Source organism: Citrus clementina, unplaced genomic scaffold, assembly GCF_000493195.1.
Source record: "Citrus clementina cultivar Clemenules unplaced genomic scaffold, Citrus_clementina_v1.0 scaffold_9, whole genome shotgun sequence".
NCBI classification, from domain to species: domain Eukaryota; kingdom Viridiplantae; phylum Streptophyta; class Magnoliopsida; order Sapindales; family Rutaceae; genus Citrus; species Citrus x clementina.
This window is the reverse complement of record NW_006261964.1, coordinates 22,725,642-22,750,151: the sequence shown is the minus strand read 5'-3', so window position 1 is coordinate 22,750,151 and position 24,510 is coordinate 22,725,642. Positions and strand designations below refer to the sequence as shown.

The window sequence follows — 24,510 nt, the reverse complement described above, 5'->3', positions numbered from 1 at the left end:
AATAGCCAGTTATCGACTTTCTTTTCTTGTATGTGCTTCGGTTTTTGTAAATGTCGTCTAAGTCGTCTTACTTTGTGGTTCATTTTTTGAAAAGAATTTTAATAATAATGGGATCAGAGGATTCGTCATGGTCTCTTTGGAACAGCCGATAAAAGTGGTACTGATACAGAGAGTGCGTCATGGATGATGAAATCAAGCAACAACGCATCTGCTACATCATTATGTTTTGCCTCTTCAGCCTTGCCTTCTGCCTTCGGAGGTTAACGATAAATTATGGGATTGAATTAGATTATGGGATTTGGAACTGAAAAAAAAAAAGAACAGTTCTCATCCGACGCTATATTTGACTATCAGGACTAAGAGATTAGTCCAAACCTAATGGGACTACCAACCCTTATTTTCATGTGGATTTTCAGTAGGATAAGACATTAAGACTAATCTTGCCAAAAGGTGCATCGTTCCATTCTTATAGTAACATACGATGGTCTGAGTGTGTACAAAATGATGGACATATTTCTCTTTTCGAAAGGCAGAAGTAAATGACAAGGCTATCACCAATATATTTGTTGAAGCCTTTGCCTTTGTTACTTTACACAGGAGAGGAGAATAAATTATTCGAGGAACATATAAAAGAGACTTTTTGCCTGACCTACAATCATCCTTTTGGCCACTTTGAATCAGATTGAGCAAGGAAAACAGAGCAGTAGGAGTTTTGGAGAACTTTGCCGAGGGAAAGGAGTTCTCTGAGCATTTCCTAAGATTATATGTCCACAATAAGACCCCTGAAATCATGCCTAAAATCTGCTTCTTCGTTGATCCAAAGTGGAGATCATTGCCCCCAATGATACAATGTCTATAGCTATGACTGCCCAGAGCCCTAGTAATGCTTCAAGCAATCCCCAGCTTGCAACAAATGCAAGCTGAAAAATCAATTTACAAAGAGCGATCGCCTCCCAGGTTGTATATGGCACCAACTTCATCACCTCCTTGTCCAGCTTCAAAAGAATTATGCAACGGTCCAGCCACTCTTTCAGGTTACAACCCTCCTGTACAACGCTGAAGGTTAAAATTAACTGATACAGGAAACATGTTCATGCTTCAGCCTCACACCACCTATAAAATCAGGCAGCATATGCAAATTTGCATATCATGCCCCGGGAATTTCTATCTTTCATAACAAGCAAAACAAAATTACTTTCAGAAAATACAACAGCGGCTTCTGCAGCTCGGAAGAGCAAGATATGCTTGCCACTGTAATTCAAGATATCTCAAGGTATTCACAGGTTGACAGTTCTCCCAAAACAGAAAATAAGTCACAGCAACTTCAGAAGAATTTTTAACTTCCCAAAGTGAAAGCAGAAAAATCAGGGAGGAAAGTGTTCAACATCCATGGCAGGAAAACTAGACTGCGCCATTCTCATTCCTCGAAGCATACTCTTAGCAGTCTCTTTTTCCTACAAAGAAGTTAAAACATGTGTTAACCTGTTTTGATAATTTTTTTCCTCTAAGAATTTGTACAATGGTTGACCAGTCTCAGTATAAACCATAAAAGCAAGAAAGGTAGTAAGACTCACCGGCCCAGTATAATCCAAGAGACGAGTACAATACACCTCTGCATCTTCAAATCTGTTATGGGCTCTACAGTGAGTAGCAAGAAATATCAAAGCTTCAACCATATTTGGACCTTCCCTCTCTTCAGCTTCCATCCTCTCCAAATCCTTCTTGTAGTAGAACGCTGCCTCTTCGTCACGTCCAAGTGCATGATGCAGCTTTGCTAGTTGGTTCAGGGCAATTGCTTCGCTGTCATTACAATTTGCTGCCCTTCTGTAACATTTTATTGCCTCCTCAAGCATGTGAAGCTGTTCAGTTTCATAACACTGAGCCATAGCGATCCATAACCGAGAATCATTTGGCTGCAAGAATACAGATTTTCGAAAATAATGTAGAGCGTAGAAAGGCATGTGCATCATCTCATAAGCTTGTCCTAACCCATACCAGGCTCGATAGTCATGTGGATTTATATCTACAGCCCGTCTATAGGCATCAATGGCTGCTGGAGTGTTTTTCATCTCAACGTACTCATGGCCCATTAGCGTCCAAGCGGACAAATAATTTTTGTTTAATTTGAGTGCCCTCCTAAAATACACAACTGACTTCTCGTGCTGTCCCTTTAAACTGTAGTAATTCCCTATAATGCAACAAGATTCAGGTCTGTATTTATCAGTTGTAAATACTCTGTGGGCAAGATAACTTAAAGCAGAGAAACACTCTTTTGCGTAGAGCACATTGGAATACATATCCATGTCTTCCACTCGGTAAGGGTCATTTCTTAGCAGCTCTTCAAATACCACTTCTACTTGTTCCAACTCCCTCAAACTGTACTGGGCTTTAGCAATTTGAGCCTGTAGGTAATTGCTGAAGCCGAAAGTGCCTTGTAGGTATTCATATTTTGTCAATGCTTCATTGTGCATCCTGAGTTCTTGATAAGTACTGGCAAGAAAGAAGTCCTTCATCCAATGGTTAATGAGATTAATGCTGTTCAAGATGTCAATTGTGGTGCACAAGGACTGAAGTTCCAACCAGGAATTCCAATTCCAAGGGTAGCTATTCACAGACTCCACTAGAACTGTACGAGCAAGATTCTCACTTCCTTTATCTTTAAGCACAAGACCATATAAGTACAAAATGAAGGGATCCATTGTCCCATTCTTCCGAAGAGTAGATAACTCCCTCTCCAGAGAAATTAATTCACGGTTCACAGCATCACTCTTGCCTAATGGACCCTCAAGTTCTATCATTTCTTCTTCCTTCCGCTTCTCTCCAGCCTTTAAAAGAAACAAAAAGGTAAAAAGTATAAACACCAAAAAGGCAGAGCATTATTGTACTATCCTAAAAGACCAATTAAAAGCACCAGAAACCACACAAGTACATCTGTAAGCAACAAAGTGATGTATTATGAATATAAGCCGCAAACATAAGATTAAGTCTCTTCTATTGATGATTAATATCTTTTTAACTTTATCCAAATTACTAGCACTTACATTGTCTTTATACATTTCATTATCAGAATCAACCAATAACTTTGTATTAATCATTAATTCACAAATCATGGCATGAATTGTGATAAAGGTTTTATGGTCTCTTTGCAAAATTCTAAATATAGTGAAGACGGTTTCCTCCATAAAGTTTCTCGTCCTAATTGTTTCTGTTTTTGTTTCATTACACAATAATATTCCAAAACACCAAGAAAGATGTGGAAACCATAGTACAGTAAGTATAAAAGGGAGCAGCCAAAGAAACGCAGAAAAAGATCTCAACACCTAGGATTAAGCACATCCAAAATTTCTGAAAACAAACCCAGACTTCAGCTTCATTAGAAATGGAAAATCATTCAAAAGAATCAAGTGCAGCTCAAGTGTATTAATTATCTAACAAGAGGGAATTAAAATAATAGGTAGTAATGAGGAAAAGTCAGTGTGGAGAATTTGGAATTCAGGCAGAAAAAATTTCAAAGAGCATTCTTTTGATTCCAAATTGCTTGGATAAGGGGCTTAAGGGGGTAACACAAGAATGAAGTGCCAATACAAGAGGGACAAAAATCCATGATATTCTTGTTCCCCCAACCTTCATTTTGTTGCAATAGTCACTTGAAATGTATGATCCAAATTCCTTATGTATCATCACTTGTTACCACCTAATCAGAACCATGGAATAATAAAGAACAAGAAAAAAAGAAGAGAATGTAGCAAACCAGATAAAGTGCATAACAGCGCAAAAACACCGATTTCTTTCCAGTTTGATCACGGAGGACATGAGCAGCCCTCCTGTACTCTCGACAATCAAAGTACGACTTTGCCAAAAGGTAAAAGTCACTATCCACCACTTCATCCTCCTCCATCACAGGAGTGGACACATAAGAGACACCAGCCACTGGTGTTGAACTTATCTCATTTGTGCGGAACCTTCTGCATATGCTTGAGCTTCCACGCTGGAATCTGGTGTTTGAAGGAGTATATTTTGCACGGTTTTGCTTGATTCCCACCAGCTGTTCTGCTGCCCTGAATATATAATGGCCCAAGAATACTCATTGATACTAAAATCAAATGGCAAACTTAAACTAGTAAGTATTTCCAGACTTTAGTTACTCATTCGAAATGAGCACGATTCAATCATTTAGCTCAAATTGATTTCCACATTCTCAAATTTTAAGAGAACATGCAAAACACTAAACTCGATATTTGATTTATTTTTTCTCCCTAAACATTCACCAATGGAGCATCAACACTGTAGCGTTATCATTTATTACAGAAACACAGCACCCACAAGCTAATTGTTAATAACTGGAGACATAATGATAAAAGAAACAGCCAATATCAAATATTTAGGTAGTATCTACTTGGCGTTTTGAAAACTCCCTTTTTCGCTTCAATAAACAAAATGCAAACCAATTTAGTACTTCATATAAACGAAGAATGACCTTAAAAACAATAATTAAAGTATCAAAAAATGATAACGATAATAAGAAAATGAAGTCATTGGGGGTTTAGGGTTTTAGTACCATTTGGCAGCAGAGTAAAGGCATCTGCCGTTGAGTTGACTAATCGCAGTCCGGAGTTCATTTCTACAACTCTCTGTCAAACTGATCAATCTCTATTTTCCTTCAGTGAATTAATGCTGTTTGAACATTGATTAGTGTCAAATTGCAATCGGGTCCATTTTGTGTGAGTGAGATTTGATCAATTTTTGCATATAATAATTAGTAAAAACCCAAAATATAAGAATTAATAATACAAAAACTCTTATCACAAAAACACCACAATTTCAGCACAGATTCACTAGCCAAAACACGAAAAATTGGCAAAAGTATTAATCAAAATCCACCACATGTGATTTTATTGCAACATTTCTGCTTCCCTCTTTGAACTCTACCTCATCAACATAAAAAATTAACAATCAACATATTAAAACCAAATCTACATAGCATTATTGATGTAAATTTGAAAATATTTGCAAATAATGTAATAATAACTGAAAATTTAAACTTAGTTATTCATCATTTAAACTCAAAAGCAAAATCTAAAATTAACAATCAATCTAAGTATTTTATTGCTTCTGTTTTAAAAAAAATTAATCGCAATTTATCAGCAATCAAAAAAGTTCTGGATTGTTATAGAAGAGCAATCGAAACTCAACAATAAACTAATTTTTTTTTTTTTTTGTTCATTTTCAATCCACTTAGACTGAATTTAATCAGAAAAAGAAAAGTTTATTTCAGTAGAGATTAGAGAGACCAAGTACCTTCCAACTAGTTGCACGCAAGCAAGATGCAGGATTCGCGCGTACGCGGTGAAGCGCCAGTTATGGAGCAAGCCGGCGGCAGGCGCCGCCCACGGTGAGTGCCGCCGCAATGTCGAGCAATGGAAGCAGCAAGCCAAATGTTAACGTGCAAAAAAGAAGCTTTAGATCTTCCCCAAGTTCTTTTATAAGCTTCAATTTTTGGCAACAATGAAACTGGATTAATTATTTATTGATCGATACTGTGATTCTTCCGACTTTGGGTAGGTTTCTTGTACTACTAAAAACTACATTCAAGTAGAGGGTTGGGTAAAATATCCGATCCAATCCCAAAATGATCGGGTTTGGATCTAATTCAGATAAACCTAAACCTAATTATCCTTTCGATCTTTGAATATATATTTATTTGGCGACACAGTAAAAACTATCAAAGGTTTCAAGCTTTTGATTGTTCTTTAGTATGATAAGTGGAGTTCAGTTACGATGCAACTTGTTATCGTGCTACAGTTGTATTTAATCGTTGGATACACTTGAATGAGTATGGTCCATTAAAATTTAACGGTTGAATGCAATTATGATACGGTACCACAGTTACACTATAATTTTTTCCTGATAAGTGATAGTTGATGAGTAATATCTGTCCTTTCAAATCACTGATATATGAATAAACCAACAAATGCGGAGAAAACAAAGCCGATTTGAATTTTGTATTGCAATTTGCAAGTGGTCTGATTTGATCCGAGCTATCCATATTCGAATTAGTCCGATCTGGATTTCGGATTGCTTGTCGGATCATTTTTTTCCTCCGAATCCGATTTTACCCAACCTTATCAATATGAGAATTCTTTGCCTAAAACAAATTTCGAAGCTCAAATCATATTTTTTCCCCAAAAAGGCTTTATTTATAGGTTTGGGTGTCAATCTTTTTACCATTAATCATTACTATCATCAAATATGTTGCAAATAAATATAATGAAAATGAAGAAATTTTATTTAAATAGAAAACTTCATTATTTGATGCAATAACCAAAATTTTTAACATTTATTATGTACAATTTATTGACCAATTTGGCTAAATCACGTGTCAATCACACAGTTTCAATAATACATATATAATTCATGACATCTCCGCGTTCGGCTTTGCCAAAATTTTCCAAACACTCAACATCCCAGTTCCATCACCAGTGAAAAACAGACCATCAGGTCCTGTTTCGATTACTCTAACTTCACGTCTGGAAAATATCCTTCCCCTCTCCATAAACCTGGCACAAAGGAGCTCAATTTCGTTAAACAGAAGCATAGGGAGAAATAAACTTCAGCCGAATTGATTTAAGGACAGATTGAGACACTCACGATGGCAGCTCATATAGGTGAACAGAATCGTCATTACAAGAGCAAATCAGAACTGGATTACCATCTGGATCATTCAGCCCACCAAGAGCAAGCACACCCTGGAACAAGCAAATGAAAATAATCAATAAAACAGTGGCACCGACGACATGTAGGATGCGTGCATGCACTTTCAGAGCACAAAGTTGATGCAATAAAGTGGGAGAGGTATAACTATTATTAGATAACACAATAAAAAATGGCATTCAATGAAGCAAAGATCAAATATATTTTTCAAAGACGGGGCTGCTGCATCATCTTCCCCTCCTACTGCACAGCAACAGAAATACTCAAATGCATACATACAATGAACAGACTAGAAAACAGTTCAAGTAGAATAAAGGTGCCAAAACGATTCAAGGGCATAAAAATCAATCCCATCAATGACACTGCATCAGTCCGCATTATTTTCATTTAGCATATTAACAGCATTGCACATTACATTATACAGCCAGCAGGATTTTCCATTTTGGCAAGCAAATAAACAAAGGAATATATATATAGATATATAATAGCTAAAGAAATTCAACATACATGATCTTCGTTATGTGTATAGGCAACTTCCAAGTTGCCTTCTTCAGTCATAATCCAAACTTTTATTGTGTTGTCCAATGAACATGATAGCAAATACTGATCCCAACAAAGAAGAGACATCGGTGCATCAGTATGACCATTCAATGTCATTACAGCCTCCAAAGTGTCAAGGTCCCAAACCTGGTGGAGACATATAGAGCAAAACAAAGGGTTAGGTTGATCACATATAAAAGAAGTACAAATAAAAGTTACCACTTTTATGCAAGAATAGAAGTTAAGAATAAGAATAACTATGAACTTCCAGTAAGACAACAGAGCAGTGCCTAATATGAACTTCCCAGTAGCACTACATAGGTCTCCAATAGATTAACTTTTGCAAAATATTTAACTAACTTACCCTTATCGTATTATCCATGGAACCAGAGTACAGCCTCTTGCCTCCAACAGCTAAACATGTCACAGGACGCGTGTGGCCTTTCAATAATGCAGCCAGTTGAAAGGGATTCTGAGTGTTGGGAATGCCTTTCCAGACCAAAATATTACCATCCTGCCATATCCAACAAAAAATAAATAAACATTTATGCATACTGCAATGACTAGACAGATGATGCAGGAGATTGATGTAAACATATAAGTTAGAAAGGGATATCATCAGCCGTGATTTTCAAAATGTATGACCCATTATACCTAGTAAATATCGACAGAAAGCTTGTTACACTAACAAATTCCAAGACTTTGCAATCAACATATAAAAGGCAGCAAGTATGTCAGTTCCATATAATAATCAAATAGCTCTAGTTACCTGTGCCCCAGCAAAAAGCATTTCATTAGCAACAACCATGGAATAGACTTCACCAACTGGTCCATCCAAGCTAAATTCAGCTGACGACTCAATGTGCCATGCCTGTAAAATCATCAACACATACAAAATGAGCTTTTGAACACAAAATTAACGAGCTGTAGATGAAAAAGGGCCATTGTCAATTTAAGAAAAGATATACAAATATACTAAGCTATATGCTAACCTTAACAACATTAGGCATGCCCACAAACACCCAGGGTCCCTCGCAAATCAAGGATCCAACCTCAGCACCAAGATTGATCACACTAGCAGACTGACCAGTATGACAGTCCCAGAGTTGTACTGTTCCATCTCTGCTGCCTGAATAAAGCTTGTCAGATCGCAAAGGAAGGGCAATTCCACTTACAGCCTGTCATAAAAAATTGCCCAAAGTCATCAGTAAATTGTACTTACAACCAGAAAGGTTTCTAAGCACAACCATACCTTTTTGTGCCCCTCAAGCTTTGCAAGCATTGTGAACCCCTCCCCACAAAACCATGAATGCCAAAAACGGCATTCATCACCTTTTACACAATTACCCGACAGCCAGTGGTAACACACATTTTTCGGCGTAGTCCTCTCCAAAGTTCTTTTATTCCCAGAATCATCACTTCCAGTAGAACAATCCAGTGATGATTTATTAGGAACAGTACGATCTGGGTTTTCTCTATTTTGAACATGGGTAGTTCCCTCTTCTGATCCACTGGAAACCCGTACATTATTCTTTGGACAATTATAGCTGGGTGGACTCTTCTTATGGTTACTAACAGGCAGGGTTTGTGATTCAGTGTGAGCAAACCTACAAGGGTTACGATTGCACCTTCCTTCTAAAAAGTAAACGCATAGTACTTTCTTGGTGGGCCATCCTCCTCCTACTCTGCCTCCTGCTCGCTCATTAACTGGATTAAAGAGTGATCGTTCTCGTTGATATGTGAATCTCCTGGATGCCTTAACCTCCATACTATACATCATAAATAGACAGAGACAGACGAAATCAATTGACGAAACATATAACTGTTCCTTCAAAGATTATCAACAGTTCCATCGCAGAAGATCCAAAATCAGAACACAGGGAAGAAGAACAAAGCACTGTCAATCTATGAATCCTTTGATCCACCGATTCCAATAAGAAAATCCAAAATGTAAGCGATTCCAAGGTAAACCATGGTAAGAATTCTAAAATATAATTACAGAATGGGCCGGCCACAAGAATCAGATTCTTGATAATCATGAAAATCAATCATTATCTATCAGTATAATCAGAACACATAGCACAGACGAACATAACACTGTCCATCTTTCAATCCTTTGATCCTCCAATTCCAATTGGAAAATCCATACGCAAGTGATTCCAAGGTAAACCCTAATAAGAATTCTATAATCTAAATACAGAATGGGCCGGTCATAACAATCGGGTTATTGATAATCTTGAAAATCGATCATTATCTGACCGCCAAATCCTCAGCGAAAAGCCCCAGCCCTAACCTTAAACCTAAAAGTAAGAACGATAAAAGAAGAAACCTAACGCTAATACATGTCGAATCATAACCACATTCGGATCCGATCATCCTTGCAGAACGATGATAACGAAACCCTAATTATAGAAACATAATCTTGATTGATCGATTGATTGATTGAGAGACTACAGCAAACCTGAGGTAATTCCAAAACAACGTCGACGAGCTCTGATTTTCAAAAACTGCTGTTGATTCTGGAACCAAATTGGGTTCGTCAAACGGAAAAACGAAAGCGAGAATGATTGAGGATTTGAGAAGAGACTTGTGAAGGGATTACGTGTTTGTGAGTTAGGGCTTTTTTTCGAAGAGCAAAGGAAAATTTCGATCGCTCTGTTAAAAGTGTTCAGCGTTCTGTTGCTGGTCTTTGCCAGATATATATAGTGTCGCCCTCGCGCGTTTCCTAAACGCTATTGAACGCATGGCACGTGCGTATATTAATTGGACAGCAAGTAATCGATCAACGGCTCTATTTCTTCTTTCAGAAAATTAAAAATTAGTACATTTCTTTGTCATTTACGGTCTTTTTTAAAAAAATTAAGGACTTTGTTATTTATTTTGTCTATCGTAAGGCAATAATTTATGCTATTATTTTTCTGATATTCCAGAGTAATCCAGACTTATTTTAAAAACATAAGCTTAACTGAAAAGTTAAAATGAAACACAAATCAAACAAATTAGAATGAATCCGTCAATATATATATATATATATATAATGAAAGATGTGGTGTGGGAGATCATGACTTTTTGTGGCAAGTGATTTCATTCTAAAACAACGTAGCAATTACTTTTCCGCTTGGTGAACGTGAATCTGGAAATGATGTTTTTTTACTAAAATTGAAATAATTAATAATGTTTTTTTACTGAAATTGAAGTAAAAATGAGAATGAAACATCTAGGGTTCACATATTTTTAGACATTCATTGAACTATTCATTTTACCCACTTAAATTTTATAATTTCACTTTTATTATTATTATTATTATTATTTATTGCTATTATTCATATTTTTCGTACGTAAGATGTGTATTTTAAATAGTAATTTTGTCAATTATGGGTCCGTTTGAGATTGAGGTACTGTAATTTTTAAGCTACAAATGTTATGAAAAAAAAAACTGTAATTATAAAATAAAAGTTAATAATATGTAGTAAATATAAATTTTAAATAGTAATTTTGACAAAATTATTAAAGCTATAATAGATTTTTCATGATACAAGTAAAAAATTATATCAACATAGTTTTTAAGTTACAGCAACTAGTGTTTACTAAACACTTTAATATTATATCTTTTAAGTTACAATTGTCTAACATCAATCTTAAACGCACCATGGTTAATTTGTGTGCAAAGAGTTTATATAATACAATCCTCTTTGTAATTGTTATTCTTAATCATTAGTATCCACTCCAAATTCTAGTTTACTAGTTTATCTCTACTTCATAACCTTAATATTTTATCAGTAGAAGTTTTGACCTCGATTAACTTTATTTTCTATGTTAATTTTGATTAAAAAGAAATTTACTTCTATTGAGAAATAGAGGGCTTAATGATTACAATCTACATGTATTAGGAGGTGAAATTTACAGAGCATCCAAATAGCTCAAACGGCATTCCAACTTATTATGTGTTGGATTGGATCATCACACTGTTACTTTAAGAAATCCGAACAAATTTAAATGAAAAATTATTCATTTATTTGTAATGTAATATTAATTAAAAAAAATTGAGGCGTGTTTCGTGGTAATTTATAGCCAATTCCTGATCTGAAATCAAACAAATTAAAAGTTTTTGCAATATCAATAAGTAGAATTCCTCCAAATTTTTGTAGGTCACTTCACGGTAATAAATCGTAATTTTTAACTTTACAAATTATAATTTAATTCTGGATGTTAACTAATTAAATTGATAAAATAAATTGTAAACAAAAGTTGTGAAGATTGATTTTTGAACCCGACTTTAAAGTGTGAAGAGATTGATTTAAGAAATTTTTGAATATTTTTATTGTATTACACCCATTTAATACATGTACGATGCATGTGTATTTATTTTAATAAATTATCATGTAATTAATACTTATAATTTTTTATCACACGCGTCATACATAAATATAGTATAGTAATAGTACTCGTAAAATATCTCGATTGATTGTAGCTTAAAAATAATAATAATAGTTAAATATAAGGGACAAGGCATGCAAATGAAATTGAGAGATAAAAAAATAAAAACAAGCCGAACAATTTTTGATAGGATTTACGATTTCAGTTCTGGCAAAGGCAACTCCGAAGAACTGGGAGTTATTCATTTTATTTTTTATTTTTATTTTTTTAAAGGGAAACTCGAGGTGCTTGAAATTTGAAGTTTACAGAATTACAGTCAAAATAGTCAAAGGACCTAATTAACAAGTCAGTAAAAGAAGATGGACTATTCTGTAAATGATCAAACTTATCATTATTATTATAAATTTTTAGATTTCTCTAAAATGATTTGTGTGTTTTCACCTTATTGATAGTTATTGATAGTGTGATTATTTTGGATCCTTATATTTAAGAATTTTAATCTCAGTCATTCATTTTATATAATGAATAAATAATTAAATAATAAAAGATAGCAGGCTTAGATTAAATATTTTCTATTTTGTTATTGGTAAATATTAGGCTTTAGTTATGAAATGATACTTATTTTAATGGCTTAGATTGAAACTTATATAAGATTTTTTTTAATAGTAACAATAAATAAGAAGTGAGCCTGACTTTTTATAGATCTTCCCTCTCTTTCCTGTTCCTCTATTTCTTCACCCTTATCCCTATTGAGTTCTGTATCTTAAAACTTAAAACAAAATAATTTTAATTTGATAAAAAAAATTTGTGAATTTGTGATAAAAGATAAAAAAAAAAAAACGTATTCTTTTTTCTTTGGATTTAACCAAGGGCGGAACAAGCCAACTTTGGCTGGGGGTCAAAAAAAATTTTCAAAAAAATTAAATAAATTTTTTAATGTAATTAAGCAATTATTAATAAAATATAAAATATTGAGTAATAATTATTTTTTTTTTTACAAGGCCATGGTTCATGCTTGTCCTTTAATAGATCCGTCCCTGAATTTAACTATGTGTAGTAGCAATACGAAGCAAAATCGAATGTAAAAATAAAAGAATCTTGAGACTGAACTCGATTAATGAGTAAGATTTATAAAAATAAAATTTTCAGGAAATTCTGTTATGAATGAGGAATTTGCTGTACACAAATTAAAGAATTGATTGGGGTCATTAAAGCTATATGCAGTAGAAATATAATGACCAAAATGTATTTTGGTCGCCAACTGACTAATCATTTAGGAACATGACAGTCTTCAAGAATTTAATTTTAAATACAAGAATTTCATAAATAAAATCGATAGCGAATTCAATAAAATAAAGAGAGAGATTGAATTTTATCGTATCTCTCTTTTCTTTTCTCTTTTTAAATTTAAAATTATCTTCTTAACTGCTTTGTTAACCAGTCATATTATTTTTAAAATAATTAAAGTTTCTTATTAAAAAAATAAATATGAATTATTAATTTAATCCAACCGTACACGTTTCTTACATTATTAATGCCATTTAAAAATTACGGCATCATAGGCGGTAAATTCTTTTTACTCAGAGACAGCATTCTGTGATTCATTTCCTCTCGTTGGTTTACTTGAAGTAATTTACTCAGTTCTACACTCAGACGTAAGTGGAGATATTAGGGGAAAAAAATTTGTTCAGAACAGCGACGACGAGGCGATTATGGACGCATTTCCTATTCCTGCCGAAAGCTTCATTCTAGGCTTCATTGGAGCGGGCAAAATGGCGGAGAGCATTGTCAAAGGAGTGGCGAAATCGGGCGTGTTGCCGCCCGATCGTATCTGCACCGCCGTCCACTCTAATCTCAAACGCCGTGATGCTTTTGAGTCCATCGGCGTCAAAGTATTATCCGACAATAACGCCGTACGCGCTATTACAACGTTCTTTTTCTCAATTTAATTATTTCTAATTTCATAGTTATTGGGATAATAATAATTAATAATTTATCATATCAATAGGTTGTTGAATACAGCGATGTGGTTGTTTTCTCTGTGAAACCGCAAGTAGGTATTACCCTTTTCCCTAATTAGTTTTTATTATTTTATTTTTATTTCGATTTATAGACCATTGGATTGATGTATTCTGATGGAACCTAGTTAAATTTTAGCCGTTGAAAAATGTATAGATCCATTGGTTCCCTAAATTAATGTTCTTTTTTAATGCCTGTTAGTGGTCCTGATTGTTTATCTATTTTTCTTTTTTTTTATTTAATTTTTTAGTTACAAATATTTTGTTGATACTTGAAATCATCTTATGTTGTTGTTACAGTTAAAGATGTGGCCATGCAGATAAGGCCGCTGTTATCACGGAAGAAGCTTTTGGTTTCTGTTGCTGCAGGAGTGAAATTGAAAGACCTTCAGGTTTGCAGCGTTTGAGTCGTTGGGTGGTAAAGTGTATACGTGTTTAGTCCTAGAGAAAATGGTGCAATTATGTAATAATTATGGTTATGGTTTTCACAATTGATTAATATCTAAATTGCTCTGAGCTTTGAAGATAGCTTGCTCATTTTGGGGATATGATTGTTTGCTAGTGCATTAGTATTTTTGGATTAAAATGAAATTTTATACTAGCTACTCCTCTGTAAGATGCTAGACGTAGTAATATTGTACCATTGGTGGAGAACTGTATGGGAGAAATTGGAGGGAGAAAATAGAGAAAGAAAGAGGAGGAAATTGAATTGAAAGATCAGACAGTCCAACTTTGTGAATGTAATATTTCCTCTTTTAATACTATAATTGGGTTGCTATAGTCTCAATTTTTTTTTCCCCTACCACTTTATAATTGCACCTTCTTTCTACTCATTTTATGCATCCGATTGCTTCTTTTAATTTTTTAGTTTATGCTTCAGTTTTGGGTAGCTGAAAAAAAAAAGTTATATTTTGTTCAGGAATGGACTGGTCACAGCCGGTTTATTAGAGTTATGCCTAATACACCTTCTGCTGTAGGTGAGGCTGCAACAGGTATGCTTTCTCACTTTTCATTGTAATCTCAATCATTGTTTTCCTCACCTACATCGGTGAAGCAGATATAAGCATGCTATCACGTTTTCTGTTATTTGCTATGAACTATTTTTTATGTTGCGAACTATGTGTTTGTTTGGCATTTGTGATGGCTATTGGTGTCTAATGCATGGCATTTATCAACTAGCCATACAATTTGTGGATGACTCAATGTAAGTGATGTAATAGACCAGAGTTAATTCACCCACTGATATTTTCAGCTTTTGTCAGGATGATCTTCTGATTCTAATATATTTTATCTGTAAAAGTTTAACATAATTGTGTAAATAATGTTGCAATGAATGAATGTTATGTTATGTTTAGTGTTACCGCCTTTTATGATGTACGATTACTTAAAAACAGAAATTACATTCTTTCACTTTTCTTAGCCCACTAGAGTTGACCTTATCCCTTCCATATAATGAATGTTATATTATGTTACTCAATTTGCCTGACAAAATCTGAAGTATTTGGTTGCCTGACAAAATCTGAAGTATTTGGGAGTTATGCTTTTTGGGTAGTTAGAAAGTCTGAAAGTGGGAATATGTGGAACTTTGTGTTTTAACTACTATAGTAAGGAGCAAACTATATGTTTATGGGATAAGGTTTATTTGGGTTTACCTTTGAACCTTGAGCTCCTTGAGTTTTTAAGTTGAAGAAGCGACGTTCTTTTCAATTTATCCTGATTGGGAGAAAGCAGTTGATGCAAGATAACTTTTGGTAATCATTTTTTATTTTAGGGGTATTCTTGAGAGTGCCTTTTTCCTGAGATCTCTCAAGAGATTATTTGATCCTTGTTTTTTTCTCTTTTTTTTTGTGGACGGCTTGTTGACTTCTAAGTAAAACTTCTATCTTTATGCTGGTTTCTTAACTATAACAAAATGAAGTGATCTTCATTTCTCTGACAGTTTAGTGTTAGACTATGAAATCCCTATAGCTTCTGTTTGCAATCCTTTATTTTCATATCAATTTCATAAAAAGGTTATATGAAAATGGTACAGTTCTCTAATACTTGCCCTTAAATAGTTATGAGCTTGGGAGGAACTGCAACAGAAGAGGATGGGGAACTAATCGGTAAATTATTCGGATCAGTTGGCAAGATATGGCGAGCGGATGAGAAATTGTTTGATGCAATCACGGGCCTGAGGTATGTGGCTTCTGTGAGTAGGGAGCTATATTATGCTCAGAAAATTCTTTCATGTAATTATTACCCAGAGGCACTATTTCAGCTAATAACCAATCTTTTCTCATTTTAGATTCCTGGGTAAACATGTAATCAAAAATACAGCTACTCATATGTGTTTGTTGAAATTTGTTTGTTTCAAGATAGATTAAATTTTATTCGTTGTTTTATTGAAACACTTCTTATTCCTAAATTTTCAGTGGCAGCGGTCCAGCATATATATTTTTAGCAATTGAAGCTTTGGCTGATGGAGGTGTGGCTGCAGGGCTACCGCGAGAACTTGCACTTGGTCTAGCTTCTCAGACAGTAAGTCAATTAGAACCTTTTACACTGTTTCTTTGATTCATTGGTTTTATTGGCTATGAACATTATAACTTTCCCACCCTAGTGCACTATTTGTTTCTGTATCCCACTTTCCTTTTTGGGTGTATGTGTGCTAACCTTTTATTCGTTTGGGACATGGGGAGGAATGGAGTTGTTGGTTTCACTCGAAACTCATTACATGATTCAAACACACAACCTCCTCTTTTTAGAGTTAGATATGTACTACGTGGCTAGCATTTGTATAGGTTGTAGTATCCGGTCTTACATGTGATGAAATGTAATATTTGTTGGAAATATAATTGCCTTGTGGCCTAGATTTGTTGTCGTAGGTACTGATTTTGATTCACAATCTGATATCCATATTATGGCGCATTAAAAAATCCGTAGGGATCATGTGTAAACAAATATGGTAGAATGGAGTTGGGATGATGTCATAGAGCAGAAAAAGTTTTAGATATTAGACTAGAAGTTACTTTCTATTATGCTGTTTCATAACACCATTGATCAGATACTAGCTGCTAAAATTTTAACATGAAATGAATAATTCAACTAGTTCAAAATTTTTATCATATTTACTAGTACCGGGGTAGATCCACAAAAAGAAAACACCTCTAAAGAAATGCCAAGTTGTCACGAAATGAAAAGTTGTGGTTATACTGCGGCTTGGAACTACCGTTACCCAAGTTTGTCTGAAATTTTGGAATTACCCAGTATCTTTTCAAATTTGATTCCAGTACTGTGAATGAAGGTGAGTATGTATTTCCTTTTCTTTTCGTTAGTCCTTTGCATATTTATTTTGAATGCTATTTGAGCTTCCATATGACATTTTTTATTTCAAAGCTTTTGTACAGTTAACTAATAAATTGTAAATGGTTATTTCTGCAGGTATTAGGAGCAGCATCAATGGTCACTAAAAGTGGGAAGCATCCTGGTCAGCTAAAAGATGATGTTGCATCGCCTGGTGGGACTACTATTGCTGGTATTCATGAGTTGGAGAAAAGTGGATTTCGTGGGATATTAATGAATGCTGTTGTTGCTGCTGCTAAGCGAAGCCGAGAACTGTCCTAGAGCTAATTCATTTTGATTCCAGTTTCTCAGCTCTTACACTTCTAGTATGGCGATTAAACCTCTCTTTTTTTTTTGTTTTCTGTATTTATATTGATGTAAACAGTTGCATGAAGCTGCATTGGTAAGTTGCTTGTATGCTAATAATGTACTTCCAGGCGTTGATGAATAGGGAAATTTTGATTACTTATTTAACTTTGGTACATACCTTGCTTCCAATTGGTATCATCCTAATTTTTATTGAAAATGATCAATCGGACTCAGACATCAAATGGCTGAAAATTTGATGCCTAATTCACTTACGCTTTTTATTTAAATACAGTGTCAAGTTTGTATAAGAGTTTGTAGTTTTATTATTATTCAAAAAATTAAGGGACAAACAAGCGTAAGATAGGTAACGCAAACAACAGTATTTCAGACTTTACTCAGTTTAACAGAAAGACAGTCCTTTTGCCTTACATTGAAGGAAAGGAATTATAATGATAATTAATTATAATCAAGCGTATAAAGTATCTTGGGGTGGCTTGCGTTAGGAATGGCCAGGCTTTACTGCCCAATATGTCTGAATGGCACTAAGGAAAATGGCAAATGTGGCAGCAAAAAATGCAATAACGGTCCATGGGCTACTAAAATGAGTATGAAACCATTCAGCCAGCCAAATCTTGATCTTGTTCTTGTAATGCTTCTCGATTCGATGTTTAACGACAGCATAGGCATAAGGATTTGGCACCAAATTGTCAGCTATCTGATTGAAAAGATCGGCAACCTGTTGATCACTTCCAAGAAAATTAAAAAGTATGCCCTTTGATCGCAGCTCCTTTACATCTTCAGCATGATCAATCAGTGAATCCATGAAGCAAACGTAAGAAGAGACCCCGAAATCATCGGGCCCTTCAGGGCAAGCTTCATAAGCAACCATGTTTAGAAGCATGGATTCTGTAGAATCGTCAATTGTTATTGGCGGAAGTTTCAGAAATGCTTCGAAAAACATTGATATGAATGTGACATCTGTGAATTTACGAGTCTTGCTTGGACGAAAATGGATTCCCACGGCCTTAAGCTCCTTTGTTGAGCGATATGAAGACCAGTCACTGCAGCTTGGAGGAGGAATTGTGTATGCAGATTTTTCGATTAGCTGTGTGCGAACAACTTCAAGAAGATGAGCAGGTTCATCTTCGAAATGTATCAGCTGATGGTCTGCTTGAGCTTGTGCTTTCCGTGAGAAACTCTTGTTTATTTTAACCGGTCCACGGATTTGTGCAACGAAATTGCTCAACATTTTCTTCCATTGATCTTCACTGAACCTGAAACTCATCAACTCTTTGAGGACTGGAAAAGGAAGTTGATTTTCGAGTAACAACAAGTCTCGTTGTACGCAGGCTGCAATGTTGCTTTTCATCTTCAAAAGGTCGCGCTTATCTTGTGCAAAGCAGTAAATGAACTGGAGAACGAAGCAGCCATCAAGAACCATCATCCGGATAAATTGCTTGTCGTCAAACTTTTTGATTGAATCCTCATCACTGTAGCATTCTCTGGCAGGTTTGGCAACGTCCAAGACCTTCTTGTACAATTCTTCAAGCATATGTAGATTGTTACTGACATACTGTTGGGCCATTGTGAGCTTATGCTTCTCCATGAACTGAAGCTCCGGTTTCCCATGGTGATAAGGACCAATGGAAACCACGAAAGGATCAAAGCAATTTTTCTTTGCTTTTTTTTCACGAAATATTCTTGGAACTTTCTCTAATTTCAACTTTCTTGATTTGTCAATGACCCCATGGTTGGTTTCGAGATTGATTATGGATTTAAGCCACTGTTTGTCATCCTCACAAAATCTGTTTGCATCGTTTTGGATGACAATATCCAGCGTTTCAATCTGATCACCAGGCTGCGGCTGGGTGGTACAAGGCAGCGGGACTTCGTTTCTCATGGAGAAGATATCCTCAGAAGCTTTCATTTTTGGGTTTGATTTTCTGACTTTTGCATATAAGTATTATCACGATCGTGAGATCTTATAAATTGCTATTTGGAAAAATAAAGTGTGCTGCAAATGAAGGCTTTCTTGTGGTTTTGGAACAAGCACCTCCACATCCCCAGTTCCCCCCTTGTCAAGCTTGGAATTTAGTACTTTTTTGAAAGAATTAATTTGTAAAATGCAGAGGTCACTATAATTCACCTTTTCATGTACCACATAGGAGATGAAAGAAGAAAGAAAGATTCAGCACGTTAGCTTAAATTAAGAAATTCAGTAATATTCCGGATAGTATCACAAGTGTTGGTCTTAGTCAATTACTTGTACATTACGCTAACTGTAGACTTCACAATTATATCAAAAATGATGGTCAAGTAGAGAGAAATAGTACAACAATATCACTTCTTTCTCTACAGAATATGGTCTTCACTTTAAGTGATTAATCTCATCAGCAGCTTGCAATCTAGCTAATAGCCATGATTTGAGCGCTTCAACTGCCTAGGTCCATTCTGACCTCTCCCATTACACAGTCCCACCCACCAGTGAATTGTAAATTTGACCTATATTTTGGGCATTCATGCTACTTTCCTACAAATCTTACTGAATGAAGAACAAATGAATCAAACTTCTAAACAATGGAAGGTATCAATACATGATATCATTCAATCAAGTGTTGTGTGGATGAATGAGCAAACCAAGTAATCTGAAACTCTTAAATACCAAAGCACGACTATCATAAGCTTTGGTTCATGTAATAAGCTATAAACATCAAAACTAATTTTGAAGTGTTTTATAAACGATTAGTGCATGAGTTATTAAGCACATTATAAATATCGTGGTCACCTTAATCTGTATCTTGTACCAAGTTGTTGATCATGTTAACCAAAGGAAGAGTGCCCTTTGCCATGATCTCTAGCCTAGAAGTATTAGAGGCATGTGAGAATAGAGAAAGCCCAAAAACTAAAAGCTCGGGGAGAAACAATCTCGATGATAAGAAACCATGCCAATAACGGGGCTCCAGATCAAAAAAAGCATCGAAAAACCTTCTAGTGGCAGGTAAGTCAAGTTTGAGCAGGATATCCATACCAAAACAGAAGAACTCCCTTTGCCTTCTCCTTTCTATGGGCCACAAATCTTTCCAAACTTCAGCAGACAATTTGTGTCCTGAAATGCTTCTGTCAGAACTGAGGCTTCGAACGATTGCATTTGCAACAATAGGAGCCGCAGCTAAAGTCCTTGCCACCATATAGCCAGTTGAAGGGTGCACCATCCCAGCGGTACCACCTATTCCAACAACTCTTTGAGGAAGCACTGGAAGGGGCCCACCCATCGGAATGACACAATGCTCATCCTCTTCAATGCTTCTAACTTTTATGCCTAAGTGCTTTAATCTAGCCACCATTCTTTCCTGGATATCTTTCATTGGCACTCCAGGCCGCGCCACTAGCGAAGTCTCTTCAAGAAATATCCTGTTTGACGAAAAGGGCATGGCATAAAGAAAAGTAGGAATTTTGCTATTTGCCTCTTTGAGCTCCGAATTGTTGTTCAGATGCGAATCTCTCCAATCCATGAAAACCATCTTGTCTAAATCAAACGGGTGCTCTTCTACCTCAGCTAGTATTCCATATGCCACTTGGTAACCTGGATTATAGGGTTTATCATACTGCACAAGACACCTAGAGAATCCCGTAGCATCAAGAACCACGGCAGCCTGAATTGTCACACCATCATTGCAAATCAACAAAGATTTGGACTCTTCATGAATAACCTTAATAACTTTAGCTTGGTGGAACTTAACACCATTGGTTATGCATTTTTGCAGCATTTTCGACTTCAGCAACTTCCTATTAACTCTGCCATAAGGTCTATCAAGATCCTTCTTTGTATTATCATCAATGTGCACAACAGCACCAGACCAAGTAGTATCAAGGCAATCAAGCAAATCCATGGCCTCAAATTCATCCACCCAAACACCATAATTATTTGGCCAAATCAATTTGGGAGATGGATCAATCGAGCAAACCGAAAGCCCCGCCTCTGAAACTTGCTGAGCAACAGCAAGCCCAGCTGGGCCACCACCGACAACTGCTAGGTCTACAACAAGGCCCTTTGATGGGTCATACATGGGAAGCTCAAATTCAAGATTTTCCTTCTTGGTTTCAGGAACTAGCTCCAAAAGAGCACTACTACTAGCCTTAATGAAACAACTCATATTCCTCTTTTGACGAGACTTCTTGAGACCAAACCTAAGCTCCTGGTTCTGAATCTTCAATGAGCTTAAACTACTGGATTTTTCCAAAGCCCCGTGAACTTGGGGCAAGAATTCAAGCTTGTTATGAGTTTTGAGTACAGTATCCATGGCTTTCCTACAAGGGTTATCCGTGACTCCTTGAAATACAATATGAATATGGGTCTTGTTGAAGTTATAAACAGAGGAGTCAATTCAGGGAATAATTGTTCAATCTATTGCAAAGAGAGATGTGATGACTTACCATTAAGCAGAGAGGAGAGAAATGGGAGCATTTTTCAGCCCAGAAGTTGCTTACGGATATTTGGTAAAGATGAAGCTTGTGTTGCGTGTGTGGCCTGTCCTCACGACAAACTGAACAAATTAAAAGAATAATCCGACAAATGAAAGAGAAATTAAATAATCTGAATTTTGTGAATAATAAAAAGGGTTATTTTTCGCCACACCCCCATAAGAATCAACAAATTTTATCTCACACCCACTTCTTTCAACAACTATCGTCGTACACCCATCTATGAAGTATTACAAATAACTTCACAGTCACGAGGGTTGAATAGTAAATATAAGTTATGTGGTAGTGTCGTTAAGGTGCACCAAATTTAAAACCTTACCACTAATATAAATAATTAGTACAGAGCGAGTAATGATCGATCCCACAGAGACTATGCTAGTTATATTTATTATTAACTCCAAAGCAAGATTTAAAATAAAATAATAGTAATAGTAATAATAATATAAATTAATCTAACTAAAGAAAATGCCAATTAAAAATAAAAAGGGGGGTTTATGAATTTTTAACTAAATAGTAAGAAATAAAGAAATTAAAATTACGAACAAGAAAAAAAACTCTAATTAAAGGAGAAAGAAATAATAATAACGAAAACTTTGGTTAAAGGATCATTCACCACCACTAAACATGCACATAATATATCAATTCTATTATCAATTTATATTAAAATTATCAACCGTAGACAACAATAAGCTCTGTTAGTATCAATCTTTCCTTAATGTGTTGTTAGGCAAAACAAGCTCTTCACATAATCTCTAACCATTAAATAATTTAAAACAAGCTCTTTAAATTTAAGATAATGGAAGCATTAAATAAAGAAAGATATTAGGTTGATCTAGGCAATAAACACACAAGCTCGGATTATTTAACCTAGGTTATGTTCTTCAATTGAAATCACTAATTCCAACCTGCTACTAATGATTAAAATATCAAGACAATTACGGGTCAAGAATTTTAATCTAGCAATAATATTTATTCAAGTCCTATTTAATTGGCCACTTAAATAAAACAAGAATAAACCATGAACATTAATTATAGAAGAACATAAACAATCTCAATTAAATAAATTGAATGATAGAATTTAAATTTAATTGCATATCATATTTAGGGTTTTGAATTCACCCTTAACCAAATAAAAATATAGCTTAACATAATTGAATTGGGAATAAGAGAATTGACAAAACCAATCATGGAGATTAATTTAAACGGCTGCCTTTTTTCTTCAATTGAATTCCTTCTGGCGTCTTCCTTGTTTTTTTTTTCCTTCTTGCGGCTGCAATCTCAAATTCTCTTGCTCCAATTGCGTCTGCCCTCCTCTGTTTCCATCCAGCAGCTGTTGGTTTTTTTTTTTTCTTTTCCTTGCATCTGCCCTCTTTTATATTGTGCCTTAAATCCTCACATGAAAAGGATTAAAGACAAAAGTCAAGCCCCCACTTTTCTTTGGATTCACGTGCAAGGCCATTTTCCCTTTTTGTTTCACTTTGCTTTCCATAATTCAATGCCATGCACGTGACTTATTTAATTAATAAGCCAATAACAATTTGGCCAAAGCCCATCACAAGAAGTGTTTGCCTTATTAATTAAATTATTTCCAATGCTAATTCTTCTCATCTTCACGTATGAACTTCAATTAGGCATTGGTTGCTTTGATTTTCTTCCATTTTAACTCCCATTACTTTCTTTAAATTTCTAATTAGTTTCTTTTTTAAGCTCTCCTTACTTGAATATTCTGATTTAATTCCTCTTTATTCCCAAAATGCACCTAAAATAACAAAATATAAAAATTAACATAAAATTAACATAATAAAATATAATTTACTAAATTAAAAATTAACTAAAATAACTAGAATATTTAAGACCAAAACAAGAAAAAGATAGAGAAATTAATAGCAAAATATATGGAAAATATGCACTTATCATTATGGATAATTAAAAAAAAAAAAATTTTTTTCTTCTCGCATTTCCTCCCTCACGCTCATTTTTCTTCCTTCAATCTCATTTTCTTCCGTCTCCATTCATGCCCAATAGCGAAGGATATTCATCAAGGGTTGATGATTTTAGTCACAAGGATCACAAAGCTAGTGGTCCAACTGTCGCAAATGCAACCACCAAAAGTCTAATTTTATAGTTCAACAAGAGGCGTAAGTGAGACATTGGTTTGGGATGTTGCTAGAAGATGTGTCAAAGACCGATGGTTGTAAAATTGAAGTCCGATTTTGCAATGCAATAAGAAGCACACTTCGGTGAGCTATTACTAGCAAACGCGGCTTTAGAGATTGGCGGCTGCAAATCAAAGTCCTAATGTTTTTTGAGTCTGCTTGTTATTGTTTATCGTTTTTAAATTTGAGTGAATTATTTAGAATATATTTATTTTAATTGTGCACAAAAATTGAAGTTCTAATTGTTGTTATTGTTGTGCTTTCTTGAGTATTAGAGTGCCTTTTTAGGTATTCATCCTGCTGATTCAAGATTAACTAATCATTAAAAGTTCTACACAAACTACAAGTACATGGGAAAGTAAAAATTGTAATACCTTCGAGTTTGATTTTTGTTTTTATACCACTGTTATACATATTTCTTTAATTATATTAGTAAATTAGTACAAAAATAAAAATAAATCGTATTTATTATAACGATATATTTCATTTTTTAAATTCGTTTGAGTTATGATGCGTAATTTTAGTACTTGCAGCCAAATTAATTCAAATAATAACTAAAAAATTGTTAAAGTTAACGGTAATCTTAACAAAGT

The 24,510-nt window shown here is 34.9% G+C and overlaps 5 protein-coding genes across 5 annotated transcripts; 1 reads left to right on the top strand and 4 right to left on the bottom strand.

The window, feature by feature from the left end:
* Positions 1 to 417: 417 nt before the first annotated feature.
* LOC18031270 (anaphase-promoting complex subunit 8) lies at positions 418 to 5,721 on the bottom strand. The gene is made up of 5 exons (XM_006421214.2): positions 5,299 to 5,721; positions 4,559 to 4,674; positions 3,752 to 4,058; positions 1,575 to 2,825; positions 418 to 1,454 (listed from the first exon to the last, which is right to left on the bottom strand). The coding sequence occupies exons 3-5, from the start codon at positions 3,896 to 3,898 to the stop codon at positions 1,365 to 1,367; spliced, it is 1,488 nt and encodes a 495-aa protein (XP_006421277.1). The 5' UTR covers positions 3,899 to 4,058; positions 4,559 to 4,674; positions 5,299 to 5,721; the 3' UTR covers positions 418 to 1,364.
* A 597-nt stretch (positions 5,722 to 6,318) lies between these two features.
* Positions 6,319 to 9,910, bottom strand: LOC18033436 (zinc finger CCCH domain-containing protein 48). Its single transcript, XM_006421213.2, has 7 exons — positions 8,504 to 9,910; positions 8,244 to 8,429; positions 8,021 to 8,122; positions 7,616 to 7,765; positions 7,219 to 7,398; positions 6,649 to 6,746; positions 6,319 to 6,557 (listed from the first exon to the last, which is right to left on the bottom strand). Exons 1-7 carry the CDS (start codon positions 9,029 to 9,031, stop codon positions 6,413 to 6,415), a joined length of 1,389 nt encoding a protein of 462 aa, XP_006421276.1. The 5' UTR covers positions 9,032 to 9,910; the 3' UTR covers positions 6,319 to 6,412.
* Positions 9,911 to 13,203: 3,293 nt separating this feature from the next.
* LOC18032970 (pyrroline-5-carboxylate reductase) lies at positions 13,204 to 17,452 on the top strand. The gene is made up of 7 exons (XM_006421212.2): positions 13,204 to 13,541; positions 13,637 to 13,685; positions 13,947 to 14,038; positions 14,566 to 14,638; positions 15,704 to 15,824; positions 16,061 to 16,166; positions 17,070 to 17,452. The coding sequence occupies exons 1-7, from the start codon at positions 13,341 to 13,343 to the stop codon at positions 17,250 to 17,252; spliced, it is 825 nt and encodes a 274-aa protein (XP_006421275.1). The 5' UTR covers positions 13,204 to 13,340; the 3' UTR covers positions 17,253 to 17,452.
* A 326-nt stretch (positions 17,453 to 17,778) lies between these two features.
* LOC18032966 (UPF0481 protein At3g47200) lies at positions 17,779 to 19,206 on the bottom strand. Its single transcript, XM_006421210.1, has one exon. It carries the CDS (start codon positions 19,204 to 19,206, stop codon positions 17,779 to 17,781), a length of 1,428 nt encoding a protein of 475 aa, XP_006421273.1.
* A 292-nt stretch (positions 19,207 to 19,498) lies between these two features.
* Positions 19,499 to 21,832, bottom strand: LOC18031713 (lycopene beta cyclase, chloroplastic/chromoplastic). The gene has a single exon (XM_024189407.1). The coding sequence runs from the start codon at positions 21,578 to 21,580 to the stop codon at positions 20,066 to 20,068; it is 1,515 nt and encodes a 504-aa protein (XP_024045175.1). The 5' UTR covers positions 21,581 to 21,832; the 3' UTR covers positions 19,499 to 20,065.
* Positions 21,833 to 24,510: the final 2,678 nt, after the last annotated feature.